Source organism: Amblyraja radiata, chromosome 25 (assembly GCF_010909765.2).
Source record: "Amblyraja radiata isolate CabotCenter1 chromosome 25, sAmbRad1.1.pri, whole genome shotgun sequence".
In the NCBI taxonomy this organism is placed as follows: domain Eukaryota; kingdom Metazoa; phylum Chordata; class Chondrichthyes; order Rajiformes; family Rajidae; genus Amblyraja; species Amblyraja radiata.
This window is the reverse complement of record NC_045980.1, coordinates 24,883,860-24,898,760: the sequence shown is the minus strand read 5'-3', so window position 1 is coordinate 24,898,760 and position 14,901 is coordinate 24,883,860. Positions and strand designations below refer to the sequence as shown.

The following is a 14,901-nucleotide window of genomic DNA, read 5'->3' as shown; positions in this document are numbered from 1 at the left end:
CCCGTTCTCAGAGATTTATTTTTTTGGTCTTGACCATTAGAACTACCTTATCAAAGATTAGTAACAGTACTTTCACAAAGATTACACATCAAAACTTTGAAAATCTTCAGTTATTTTGCTAATTTGTTACTATTTCAGAAAATAAACAAATTCAATGATGCTTATTTATTATAGACATCAGATCACATAGAAAAGGCTTTTGACATGAGCAGGACTGGTAACTGAATAATCCCTATTCCATATTAGTAAATGACTGATTATTAGTGCTGACTACTGTTTAGATTATTTACCTTGCATGTCTTTATTATGTAGTTACATTGATGCTATTGCTTACTTTTTTCTTTCAAAAAGGCCATCTAGGATTATTATTTCAGAACATCCAATTTGATTTCTAAAGTTTCCAGTCATCCCCGTATTTTTCCATTTATATAAATCACAAGTAATGCACGTCCAGACCTGATAACAGATTGCAGTCCATATATTCTTTACATCTTGAAATCCTGTATTTGCCAACACAGTTTGCAAGTCACATAGTGAGTGATTCAACTTCACAAAAGGTTGGTGATTAAACTTCAGCAGCAGCCAGTGGTGGAGTTTGGTGTGTTTTCCAAGTGTTCAGTTGTGGCTCTTTCAATGCCTGGGTTTTTGATTAAATAAAACAAACAAGAAATTTACAAGAGATTTTTATGTAGTTCTCTTTATAAGAGTTCTGACTATACTTCATCTCTGCCTTTTGATCCACCTTATCTACATTTATTGGTAGGTTTGTAGTGATGTAATTCACTAGATTCTCGGTTGTTCCTTCTGAACTTTCTTCTTAGAGTTGTGTTAAGCACAAGAGATCCTTTTTTATTAGATCTCCATCCTTGGCCCCGTACTCACCTTCTGCTCCATGTAATTTGGTCCATGTTGGAGCTGACTGGTATAGCCCATATGCTTTGTTATAAAGACTGTAAATACTGCAAATCTGAATCCTGTTGCTTCATGGCTATATCTAGAGAATCATCCTCTCTATCCAGTTAAATTGAAAGGCATATTTGCTCTCTGCATTGTAAATGGAATAATGTATTGGGGTTTTGCTTTGGGTTAAAGGATAATTAATCGAAAAGGAGTTCTGATATGTGTACTTTTAACTGGATTGCTACTGTCCGAGAGTTGCACATCATCAGGTCTGCTGTTTCTCCACATTGTATTTACCTCCTGTTAATCTGCAATATACTTATTAGTACAGGAAAGAGGAAATGGGGTGAGGTATGGAGATCAAATTACTGTTTTCTGTGTATGACCGATTCATGCCAATTTGGACATTGTTATGAGAACTAACAATGATGTCTATTCCCCAAAGAAAAATTGCATAAAAAGTGTACTAAAAGAGCATATCTATATGGGAGCTAGAAAGAGCAGAGATCTTTGAGTTAATTTGGCTTTACAAATAATAAGAGCTTTCAATTAGGATAAAAGTAAGACGAGAAATCATTTGTTTTGCAATGTCGCCCATCAATTTACTGAACTTACAGATGGTGCTTCCCTCGCCAATCTTCGCTAAGGAACAGTCTTTTTTTTTCAAATCTTTCAGCAAAGATGCTTCAAATGCCAGGGCAGCTACTCTGAAGAAGAATTCCCTCACATTTTCACCTGTGGGAAGAATGCATCGCAAATTTATTCTCCAACATGAAGATCTCTAAATTTCATTTCATCCTCTTCCCTATCTGATGCATGCCAACTCAGTTGATTAAATCAACTAATGAAGCTGATTTGTCTTTCATAATGGTTCACAAACATATGTACAAGGGAGCAAGAATGTGTCAATGAAACTGCGATTGGGAGTAAGTGGGTGTTTCAGAATCAGTGTAAGTGTTGGTATATGCAAAAATGTGATGAGCATGCGCAAGTGAATGAATAAGTCAGCACATGTTAGTGTGCCTGTTGAACAAATAAGCCAAAGTGTTAGGAGTGTGAGTATGTGAGCAAGCAAGTACACAGGCATGAGGGAGTGAGTAAACTGCAGTGGCAGTGTGCATGCGTGTGCATGTGTGAGCAAACATTTGTGTGGGGTGTTCGAATGCGACAGAATCCATGTGTGCGAGAGTGAGAGAACCTCAGTGCTCACAGTTCCTCAGTGCAGAAGATTAGCAGCTAATACTGACCAAGCACTCACCTGTCTTAGAAGACACAGACCAATACTCTGCTTGCATCTCAGTAGCTATTTTAATGGCATCAGCTTCTGTTCTTTCACATTCTGCCTGTGACTGATTGATAAACACACACAAAGTTGGAATGTGGATTTCTCAATGCTGCAGTCTGATAAGAATCTTCATTTGTGTCCTTTTACTTATCCCTGGGTACCAGGGCTCAAATACTTCATACAATCATTGGCACCTGCTTAACACGAAACTTTGATTTGTCTAGATATGAAAACTGCCTCAAGAGCTCCTGCTCACAATTTACTGGAAGCTTAAGAGGCACACAGACCCTTTTGTAACAGTGGGGCGACAGTTCAGCACATCATAGCCTTTTTATAATTCAAGTGTTGTAATAAGTAAATTAGATAAATACACTTTCAATTATCCATAACATCTGTGGCCATTTTTGCAGCATTATAACATATATCACAATTGACCTTTCACCAAACTAACTAAGCCTTATAAAATGGATAAGAGAATTGAATGGTTAAGCAGATTAAATTACTTAGCAAAATTATTAAACAGTAAATCTTTTTCTTTCTTTAATTAAATTTTTCCGGAATTCTTCCCAGCAGTTCAGAGAAGTATAATTTCTCTGAAATAAAACAGAACACTAGGCACATTGCATAGTATATCTACGGAGAGAAATACAGAATTAAGGTTTCAGATCCAAGAGCCTTCATCAGAATAATGATCCGATGTGGCCAGTTGCACCACAGGTGATCAAAGGAGGCCTGAAGGGAATTAAAGCACAGCAGGCCTGGATGGAATTAAGGGGGATCTAGATCAAAGATTTAAAAAATCCTGTTGCTGCTTATGAGGGGGGGGGGGGATGTTTTTGTGTGTGTAAATGATTATTTTATTCTGTGTCCAAGATGGCTGCCGGAAGGGAGAGTGTACGCTGGCGCGCTTTAGCTGCCGCTGCTCTCTCTTCATATTGTGTTTTTGATTTTTGTCTTTGGATTGAATTCTGTCTTTGGATTGAATTCTGTCTTTAATTTGTGTACTGGTGATGTCTTTACAATTGATTTCATTCCGCTTACATGTTTTTACTCTATTTGCTAAATTTTGTAAGGTGTCCTTGAGACTCTTGAAAGGTGCCCATAAATAAAATGTATTATTATTATTATTATGAAAAATCTCTGACCTAAAACGTTAATTCAGTAAAGATAGACACAAAATGCTGGAGTAATTCAGCAGGACAGGCAGCATCGCTGGAGAGAAGGAATGGGTGTTCCTTCTATCCAGAAATGCTGTCTGTCCCACTGAGTCCCATTTTGTGTCTATCTTTGGTGTAAACCAGCATCTGCAGTCCCTTCCTAGACATTAATTCAGAATCTCTTTCCACAATTCTGCCTGATTTGATCTTATTACATATTTCCAGCATTTTGTATTTAATATCAGATTTCCAACATCTGCACTTTTTAGATTTTCAGTAATTTAAATGAATATTGAGTGAAGCAGATTCACTTTTGGAAAAATGTAGTCTCTGCAGAGGCTACAGAAGATAGTTTTATTACATTCATTTGCATTCCAGCTACTTTCGCTTCTTTCATACGCTCACCACCCATCCCAAGTCCCTCATTTCCCCTTTACCCTCTCTCTTTCCCCTCCCATCAGTCCACGTCCACCCATATCCATCTACTCCTCCTCTTCTCTCCTTAGCTGACACTCTTTGTCTCCTTTGTCACTTGCTAAGCTTTGTCCCGCTCACGCCTCTGTTCTCCAGCTTTCTCCACCCTACTCCAATCAATCTGAAGAAGGGTCCTGATCCTAAACATCCTGTCCATTCCTACCACTGATGCTGCCTGACGCACTGTTCCTTTAGTATTTTGTGTTTTGTTCAAGATTCCAGCATTTTCTTGTATCTCGATTTCTAAGGCAGGTTGATTTGGCCTTGGAAGAGAACTTGCAGGAAATTGCCCTCTCACTAATGATGTTTGCAAGTTTGATATTAAGACTTTAGACATACAGCGTGGAAACAGGCCATTCGGCCCACGCTGACTAGTGATCACCCCATACACTAGCACTATCCGACACACTGGGGACAATTTACAGAAGCCAATTAACCTACAACCCTGCACATCCTTAGGGTGTGGCTGGAAACCAGAGCACCTGGAGAAAACCGGTGCGGTCACAGGGAGAAGTTACAGCACCTGCAGTCGGTATCAATCCCGGTCTCTGGCACTGTAAGGCAGCAACTCTACTGATGCACGATATGCTAAAAAGATTCTGTGAACTAAGAGAAATTATTCAATTTTTAAATGTGAATAACCACCTAAAAGGCCATTATTAGTCATTGCACTGGGTCAGATTTTGCTCTGAGATGAAGGACCTTTGATTCTTTCAAGCCAAGCTGCTGTCAATCAAATTCAAACTGTTAAAAGATTCTGGGGCCAATGCAACAGAGCCAACCATAACCCAAACTAATCAGTCTGGAGGATTACTGAGCAGTGCAGAGACTGAACCAACTACAGCTATGAACAATTAGATCAACATTAACTCAGCTAGAAAATCTAAATAGAGGGAAATAAAAGATTCTCAATTAAATGATGGGGGAAAAATGAGAGTCCACAGTTGTGAAAATGAATTTTTAAGTACCAGAGTGGATGCTTGATAATAATTTAGGTTTGACATTTGGATGTCAATGTGCTTGGACTGGAATACTCATTTAGGCTGTGCCTGCCACATAAATACATCAGCTGCATGCTCTTCAACCTAAGTGGAATAGTCTACCAGGTGGCAGATTCTACTTCTGGTAAACTTCCAGAGAAAAGACTGCCTCTTGTAGAGTGGCTTCTGGATATTGTGGATATCTGCACATGCAGCCCCCAGCTGTCCATTTACACATAATGAAATCGGTGCATCCCATTACTCGCAAGCACATTTCCCAGGATGTTGTTGTGACCACTCTAATGCACACTACAAATAAGTGTACATGAGAACAGCCTGTGCAATCAGAAGGGTCTGACCTGCCTGTTCATGCTTGTATTATTCTCATTGCTGGATCAAGCAATTAGTCATCAAACAAAAATCAGTTATGGCAGAAATAAGTCTGATAACCTGGCAAACACCTGGTAGTCTGGCTGCTGACAAAGTGCGAGCACCAATTAAAGCTACCCTGCGCACAGCCACGACGGTTTGAGTAAAGTGGACTGCATTAACAGCATGAAGAATTCTGGCAACAACCATGTAAAATTAACAAGCAATGAACTTGTCTGTGGTCGTCGATGACTTAGCAGCCTACCTGGGGACCTTTTTGCTGCTGAATGCTTATCCAGCCTTCCAAGGTTTCGTGAGGGACTTGGCGGGAGCGGTAAGCTCCAAAATAGCAGGCTGGTGTCAAACCTTGTTTAGCATACTTCCAACAGAAATTATACTCATGCCATTTATGCTTTTAATAATACAGTATTTAGTCTGCTTGGTATCAGTAAAGTGTAGATGTCCTGCAATCATCACGTTGCCTGGAGCACCCAAAACAATCGTGCCCTGAATCTTCTTTCATCTACAAGAGATATCGTAAGTTGGGAGAATAAACTGTAATTTATTGAACATCAAATTAATTAGTGGAAAAAAATGATTACTCACCAATAAATCTTTCTTCGATCCAACTAGAAATATAGAACTTAAACCTGGATCATTGTCTTTCATTGCATCCTTTAGCCACTGCCTGCCACAGAAATGAATATTATTATCCTTGAGAAGGTTTGCAGAAAAGGCAACCAAAATTATTATCACTAGCAATACCTTTTTTTAGTGTGCTAAAGCAGTGTAATCCTAGACTGAATTTGAGTCACTCGCAAAAAGATTACAAAGCTGATTGAAAACACGTACACAATGCCATTATTATAATTTTCACTTCAAAAAGTTTAACTGTATAGGTGTCGCAGTGAGCAGTTTTGACTAACCTGTATTTGGGGAGAAGTAGACTGCAGGAGATGCAGTCTTCACAATTGTTAATTTATTTTCCTCCCTCTCCCCCCCCTCCCCTCCGCCCCCACGCTCCCCCATCCATCGGCCAGCTACCTTCCCATAGTAACCTGTCACACCAAGCCATACCCAGTCCATGCTTTTGCACCCTGACCAATGATCACCTGACTAACATAACATCCCAATAGTTACTGCACATCCTCCAAAAAGTTTGTTCATCAGAATACTTGCTGAGCACTGTAACTGTTTATGGCTCATCCCCAATATCCCAGGCCGCTGCGAGGATTCTCCCGACGCCGGAGCAACATCACCCGGCGAGAACGGCCAGGAACATCGGGCCTCCGTAGAGGCAACTGTGGAGGCCTCAATGGGCCCGACTATGGGTGAACTGGGGTTGGGGACTGGACATTGTGCCTTCCCTCATGGTGGGAGCCATTGTGGGGGGATGTTCTTTGTGTTTAAAACTCTTATTGATGTTATGTCTGTATTCTTTCTTCATGTGCTGCATTGGCAAGAAGCATTTCACTACACCTAGGTGTATGTGACTAATAAATAATCTTTGAATCTTTGATAAGCAGTCTTGTGAAGTAATTTGATGTCAACCGAATCTCCCTTTAAATCGAAGATAGATACAAAATGTTGGAGTAACTCTGCGGGACAGGCAGCATCTCTGGAGAGAAGGAATGGGTGATGTTTCGAGTCGAGACCCTTCTTCAGACAAAGTCACGGGAAAAGGAAACGAGAGATATAGATGATGATTTAGAGAAATATTGAACAATGAATGAAAGATATGCAAAACAGTAACGATGATAAAGGAAACAGGCTATTGTTAGCTGCTTGTTGGGTGAAAACGAGAAGCTGGTGCAACTTGGGTGGGGGAGAGATGGCGAGGGTGGGAATGCTAGTGTTACTTGAAGTTATCAAGAATCAATATCATGCGAAATATGTGATGCCGTTCCTCCAGTTTGCATTTAGCCTCACTCTGACAATGGAGGGGACTAAGGACAGAAAGGTCAGTGTGTGACATAGGCAGGAGAATTAGTGTTTAGCAGAGATCAGGTAGGTCCAGACGGATTGAGTGAAGGTGTTCAGCGAAACGATCACCCAGTCTACGTTTGGTCTCATCGATGTATAAAAGTCTTGAACAATTGATATAGTTGATACCAATCTTAATGAGAAGACTGCCTTAAGGTTAAGGTAAGCAACACCGGGTGGTGCCAGCAGGGGCTGCCTCGCCAACAGGGGCTGCCTCGGCAATTTCGGTTCGAGACCCTTGTATCTTCAGTGTAAACCAGCATCTACAATTCCTCCCTACATTGTCTGCGTGAGACTATGGTGCATTGTGTTCTTTATCTTCCTAAGATTGTTCTACAATGGTCACATGTGGTGCACATTGCTTCAATTTACATCAGAAGGTTCATGAATAGTGCGTTGCACAGCTCACATCGTGATGTGCATGCCTGATATCAGATGCACTGATGTGGATTGCCAAAGGGAGAAGTTGGCCTAAATTTCCAGTTGTCACAAGTCACCTGGAAATGATTCTTAATGCAATTTAGTCTGGATAAAACTGATTTTGGATTGCAATGCAATTCAACATTTTGGCTCAGAAATGTAAAGATGTAAAAAAAGGAGAAACTTCAAATTGAATTGTTAGTATTCGAGATTATGAGAAGAATTAACAAACTCATTGACTACATGCTGGAAACCAATTGAAACCAAGTATGCAGTGGAAGTCACATAGATTGAATCCTTGAAGGATAAAAGACTAAAAACAATTGAAGTCGATTCACTTTACAATACAATTCTGGGGTATTTTGCTTGTAGAAAATCGACTTCAACAAAATCTATATTCCAATGGTGTGTTTAAAATAGTAAAATGCCACAAGGGAGAGACAAATAAAATGTTAAACATTGTTTTGTTTTTTTAAGAAGATCAAAAGCTTGGGCAAAAATAACATGGATGTGCAAGCTAACTCTCAATTGAGTTTTAGAATTACTTTATTATACAATGACATTATTCGACATGGATTAATACAATGCTATTTAGATTTAGTCTTGTAAGACTTGAATTTAGGTCATGAATTTAACTTTAGTTTCCTCTCCACCCTCCCTCTTCCACTCTGCTTCCATTCAAAGTAACCACATGAAGAGAAATAAATCAAATCATGATGGTCAATAAATAACTACCTGGGATATTTAAAAATCACCACTATTAATAATTGCTAACTACCTGTGATCTTGAGACGGCACTTCAAGTACGGTGGTGTTTAGATTGTCCATGCTTGGTGTTGGTTGTGGACATCGTCAAAAATATCCAAGGGTCGGCTCAATCATCATTATAATGGCATTTCCTCTGCTTAGGAAACTAACTCATCCGCCCAAAGTGTCACTTTCTGGGGCTGGTTACTTAATGTATTCTAGCACTCAAAATGGTCCACTATCGCCATAGCAGCAGGCTTAATATCTCAACTGACATATTTTGCCACCTTGATTCGTGGGATGGTATAAAGAACTGGAGTCCATGCATCAGGAGTTCTCCATAGCTGGCAGAAGGAACTGATCAAGTCACTAACTGTGCCCTACTTGCCCATCAGGTACTTCCTGACCCGACTGTGGTAGAGTCTATTGTTCTACATTGGCCTCATCAACTACCTCAGAACCCATAAAACTGGCGTGGAGTGGAGGCAAGTGATTCTCAATGTGAGGGATTCTAAAAAGAAGAAGTCTTGATATAAATCACCAACATAAATACTTATCAGTTAGATGTATAATAACTGAATAACACACTGTACGTTGAAGTAAAAAAGATAACCGATGAAATGACTTTATACATTTGCACATTGATGAAAGAACCAAGACTTACTTTGTGTGCTCCAGGGTCTGTATGTCAGCCAGGTCAAAGGCTATTATAATGACTGGAAGCACAAATTTAAAACAAAATTTAAACATTCTATAGGGACAAAATCACCTGGACAATATCACATTGTTTCATCTACTGGTAATCAAGCTTACCTTCAGCACATCTATAATAGGCAGAGGCAATGCACTTGAACTTCTCCTGCCCAGCTGTGTCCCAGCTAAAACAAACAAAGATGTCCATCAGTTCAATTCTCTCAATAACAAATTAATATTCACATTGAAATACAGCATGGAAACAGGCCCTTTGACCCACCGAATCCAGGATGACCATCGATCACCCGTTCACACTAGTTCTCTGTTATCCCACTTTCTCATCCACTCTACACACTAGGGGCAATTTACCAAGGACAATTAACCTACAAACCTGCATGTCTTTGTAGGAGGAAACCCACGCGGTCACAGCGTGAACGTGCAAACTCCACACAGACATCACCCAAGGTCAGGTGGAAACCTGGGTATTTGGCGCTGTGAGGCAGTGGAGCTTCCAGCTGCGTCATTGTGCCGCCTTTAAATGTTAACATTGATGGAGGGAACTCATTCAAGTGCTCAGGAACACATCTGCACATCCAAAAATATACGTGATCCCACTCCATGCATTGCTCTCCAAAGAAGTATGTATAATTCCTATTTGGCACTTTGGGGGGGCGAGGGGGAATTAAGTTAGCTCGGTGGGTCAAGCTTTGTACTCAGTCTGTTCAGGGTTTCTGCACCGCAGTCATTTATTCCTGAGGGAAGAATCAGCAGATTAATTTTGTACTTCAAAGAATGCAATTGTACAAGACTAATTTAAAAGTTAAAAACACCGCAATCTTTATTAGATGGGGACATTTTTGAAGTTCTGTATAAAATTTTGAATCTGTACTTACATTTGAAGGTTGAATGGAACTCCAGCAATTTCAAACCTCTCAATTTCAAAATCAACCCCAATTGTGGCCTTGTAGTCTCGGTCAAACAGATCTTTACAAAATCTGAAATTTTAATATAATCACAATATGTATTACTTCAAAGACTGGAAAATGAGTTTATTATAATAAATCAGGATAACCAATACTCACCTATTGATCAGGCTCGTCTTTCCCACATAAAGATCCCCGACTACCACCACCTTTGATATTTTAAGTCTGCAGGGGCAATAACATTACAAGGCCACACAATTATACAAAATAGTTCTGTTCTTGTTGCATTTTTTACCAGGCTGACCCAATAGACAATGGACAATAGGTGCAGGAGTAGGCCATTCGGCCCTTCGAGCCAGCACCGTCATTCACTGTGATCATGGCTGATCATCCACAATCAGTACCCCGTTCCTGCCCTTCTCCCCATATCCCTTCACTCCTTTATCTTTAAAAGCTCTATCTAACTCTCTCTTGAAAGCCTCCAGAGAATTGGTCTCCACTGCCTTCTGAGGCAGAGAATTCTACAGATTCACAACTCTCTGTGTGAAAAAGATTTTCCTCATCTCCGCTCTAAATGGCGTACCCCTTATTCTTAAAGTCCAATCATCCTCCCCATTCCTCATGATCCTATTTGCTATATATCTCCAATTAAATGCATCACTTTACACGTTCAAAAGGATTTCTAGTAAACGACCTTCTTTCTACGGTTGTGTTTTGGGGCGAAAATTCCCGCCTCTTCCCATCCCCTGAACAATTCTTGCTCAATTCCAACCTCCACATTATGAAAGAAGGGTCTCGACCCGAAACATCACCCATTTATTCTCTCCAGAGATGCTGCCAGTCCCGCTGAGTTACTCCAGCATTTTGTGCCTATCTCCGCATTTTGAAGTTCGCTTGGGACTCCTTGGAGAGTTAGACATTTTACTCATTTTTTTAAATTAACTGTATACTTTTACTAAAAGTGCTATAATATTTAATGGAAACTTTATTGAGGAGATAATGCTTGCAAATATTAAAATGGATCTTGTTGTTAAAGTCAGTGAGTCACCAGAAGTAATCCTATCTTTCTAGATGAGACCAGTGTTGGACACCTAACAGCGTCTCAAATTGCTTACCCAGCATTTCTGGTTTGTCGTCCTTTGCAGGCATATTTAACTTCAACGTTGAAATGATCTTTGAGCTGGAGACAGGCCTCAGGTCTATAACACTGTGGTAAGATTGAAAACAGATTAGTGCTGCGTTGTGTCAAGGCAAAAAAACAAGCAGGTATTTTTTTGTTTATTTAAATTATTATATAAGAGTATCTATATTCAAATTATTCATCATGGTCATTTTAATCCCTGCCTAGGGAGACAAAAATGCTGGAGAAACTCAGCGGGTGAGGCAGCATCTATGGAGCGAAGGAAAAATGCTACATTTTGGGCTGAAACCCTTCTTCAGACCCTTAATCCCTGCCTAGCGGCTGTTATAAAATACTGGTATTAGTAATACAACTTCAGTTCACATTCTTCACTAACTCCCAGGATATTGCTTCATAAAGTTAACCATGTGTTGGACTAGTAAATCGAATGTCGTGCCCATCATTCTCAGTCTTTTAACTAAAGAACAGTACAGCACAGAAATGGGTCCTTCGGCCCATGATTTCAGGCCTAACATGATGCTACATTCAATTAATTTCTTCTGCCTGCATATTATCCATAACCTTTCATTCTCTGCATATTCATTTTACTTTTAAATGCTACAAACTCCAGTATCATATCTGTTTTCACACCACCTTTGGCTCTGTGCTCCAGGCACCCATCACTCTTTGTGTAAAACTTGCCATGTACATCTCCTTTAAACTTTCCCACTCTGCCCTGAAAGCTTTGCTCTCCAGTTTTTGATATTTCCATCCTGTTAAAAAGGTCTGACAATCTCCCCTGATTTTATGTTTATGCCTCATATTTTTATAAACGTCTATCAGGTCTTCCTTCAGCCTCTGATGCTCCAGAGAAAACAATCCAAGTTTGTCCAACCTCTTCTTACAGCGAATACCCTCTTCTCCCATCACCATCCTGGTGAACATCTTCTGCAAACTTTATAAACCTTCCATATCATTCCTGTATTGGGGCAAATAGAACTTGCACACAATATTCCAAATGTGGCTGGATTACAGTTTTATACAGCGGCCATATGTCTTCCTGAATCTTATACTCAATGCCCTGACCAATGCAGGCAAGTATATCATATATAGGAACAATGAACTGCAGATGCCGGTTCATACCAAAGATAGACACAAAGTGCAAGAGTAATTCAGTGGGTCAGGCAGCTTTCTGCCATATGCTTTCTTTCCACTTGTGTTACTACTTTTGGAGAGCCATGGACTTGGACCCCAAGATCCCTCTTTACATCAATGCTGTTATGATTTCTCCTTACATTTTTACCTCCCAAAGTGCAATACTTCATGCTTATATGGTTTAAACACTGCTATTTCTCCACCTATATCCATAACCGATATCCTACTGATGGACAGCTTTAAGACCTTCCAAATCCAACAACTTCCCTTGACTGCTATATGCTGCTTATTGAAACATCTGCTGTGCCAAATCTCTAGGAGTTGATTTGGTTTGGAAATGATTTGGTTTGGAAATTATTACTGTGCCTTCATTGGCACTGGGTCCTGATCCTGGACCTCTTTTTCCAATAGCATCGTGGAACTATCATCACAGGGGATTCAAGAAGGTGGTTCACCACCACCATCTCGAGGGCGAGCTATGGGGATAAATGTTGACCTTTCCAGCAATTTAAAAAATAATCAAAATAAACTTGATTCAGAATAAAAAATATATACAAAACATGAACTGTGCAAACATTCTTCTGACATTCTCGGAGGCTAGACATACATTGGAGTCGTATTGTGGTGTTCACAGAAATATCATTCTAACCTGGAACCCTTGCCATTCCCAGCATTGCTCAAATGTCAAAAAGGTGAATAAACAAGCAAATAAAAAATACCAGGCAAATATCTTCTGACATCATCTGTCCACTTCCCTGTAGATCACAGGTGACAGTGGAGCTATCTAAAAAAAAAATCAACAGATTGATTTTTTTGCATGTGCATAGGGGGATTATTATTTGAATTTATTTGGCACTTTAAAGTATTACTCAGTATTTTCTGCAAGATACACTACACACATACACAATGAACAAAAGGTAATGCTGTATTTCGAATGGTCACTTTGGATCAGATGCCTCCAAAATATCATTACTGTTCCAAGCATGTATGTTAGTTCTGAAACTGTGCCATAGAATTAATAGCATAAGAGCAACCACTAAACCATAAAGAAATAAAGTGTGTATCAATAACTTCCAGCCTGCGACATTATGCCAGGGTGTTAAAATTCCTCGCATGTTTCTAATCAGCAGAATGTCAGCTGTAAATCACATATTTACATCTCCCTTGGCAATATAAGAGAGAAGACAAGGCAAAAGGAAGAGCAACAATGATATTTGAAATTCCATTCACTGTGCTCAATGCACACTGATACTCACAGATAATTTGTTCTTGTGTATAAAACAGTGCAAATGCATAGAAAAAGGTCCTGCTGTTCCCAAACTCAAACTTCTTCTCAACTACAGCACTTCAGACCAGAAATCATCAATCTCCTCTAGGCTAGTGAGGGTGAGAGGACCAGGTTGAGAAGGGAATGGGCACAGCAAGGAGGGGCGAATAGGACAGAGAACAATTGGCTGTGGGAGGGGAAGACAATGGGAGAAAAGGAATGAGGGGGCAGAGAGAGGGGGAGGGGCGAGAGAGGAGGGAAGAGTGGAGGAACAGAGGGGGAGAGAGAAGGGGAGGAGGAAGAGAGGGAGGGGGAAGAGTGGAGGGGGAGGGAGAGGAGGGGAGGCAAATAGGACGGGATAGGGGAGGGAGAGGACAGGGCAGACAGGGTGGGAGAGAGAGAGAGAGAAAGAGAAGGGAGGAGGGGGAAAATAGGATGGATGAGAGAGGGGGAAAGAGAGGGGTAAAGAAATGGAGGGAAGAATGAGGGAGAAGGGGTGATGGGGAGGAGGGGCAGGAGAGTGAAGAGAGTGGGGGTTGAGAGCGAGGAGAGGGAGAAATAGAGAGGTGGGGGAGAGGGGGGAGGAGGAAGAGAGAGAGGGGGTCAGGAGAGAGAGAGGGGCTAGAGAAAAGGAAAGATAAAGGGGGAGAGAAAAAATGGGGGAGAAGAGTGGGGAGGAGAAGGGTGAAAGAGGGGGGAGAAGAAGCGGTGGGAGACTGGGGTGGAGGGGTAGAGTGCAGGGTAAAGGGGTGAGAAAGAGGAGGAGAGGAAGAGAAAGAAGATAAAGAAAGATGGGAAGAGGGAAAAGAAAGGGGACCTACCCCCACAATTCTACCTCAACATTGAATTATTATGGACTTTGTTGAAGAGTTATACCACGTACTTCAGCTTGCACTGTTATGGTCTGGTTACCTAGTATTATTGACAATGTATTGTGCCATTGCTTATTGCATATTTATTTGTTGTATTGTTGGGTTAATGTGCCTGCAAATCTGCTGCAAGTAAGAATTTCATTGTACCATTCCCGGTGCATATGCCAATTAAATACGCTTGAGTCTTGGTCAGGCAGCGTCTGTGCAGAGAGAAACAATTATTGTTGCAGATCAACAACTTTCCGTTCTGAAAAAAAGCTCATCGATCTAACTCTCGCCACCTCCACCGCACGCACACGCATTGCTTTCATTTTAAACCAGTGATTAATAACACCATTAGAACTCAGCGTGGCAAATTACTTTTAATTACTTTAAAAGGTTTTTTTTCCAACTGCAGATGCCATATCCCTGAAATGAAAATAAAAAAATGCTGGTAATGCCAAGCAGATCAGATCAGATCAGATCAATGCGCGGGAGAAGAAACAGTGTTATAAAACTCCTGACCATCCATATCAGCGTTGTTGAATGCAGTCCAAAATTAAATCAGCCAGTTCCC

At 40.5% G+C, this 14,901-nt stretch overlaps 1 protein-coding gene across 3 annotated transcripts in view; it reads right to left on the bottom strand.

Annotated features, from left to right (window-relative positions):
- Nucleotides 1-14,901, bottom strand: part of rab36 (RAB36, member RAS oncogene family) — a 27,603-nt gene continuing 12,702 nt past the window's right edge. For all 3 annotated transcript variants that reach the window (XM_033043513.1, XM_033043514.1, XM_033043512.1), the window contains 9 exons: nucleotides 11,047-11,138; nucleotides 10,091-10,156; nucleotides 9,902-10,003; nucleotides 9,129-9,193; nucleotides 8,980-9,031; nucleotides 5,772-5,853; nucleotides 2,159-2,249; nucleotides 1,516-1,635; nucleotides 1-637 (listed from right to left, as the gene is read on the bottom strand). In XM_033043513.1, the coding sequence (XP_032899404.1) occupies nucleotides 573-637; nucleotides 1,516-1,635; nucleotides 2,159-2,249; nucleotides 5,772-5,853; nucleotides 8,980-9,031; nucleotides 9,129-9,193; nucleotides 9,902-10,003; nucleotides 10,091-10,156; nucleotides 11,047-11,138 (735 nt within the window). In that variant the 3' untranslated portion in view covers nucleotides 1-572. The remainder of the gene's footprint in view (nucleotides 638-1,515; nucleotides 1,636-2,158; nucleotides 2,250-5,771; nucleotides 5,854-8,979; nucleotides 9,032-9,128; nucleotides 9,194-9,901; nucleotides 10,004-10,090; nucleotides 10,157-11,046; nucleotides 11,139-14,901) is intronic.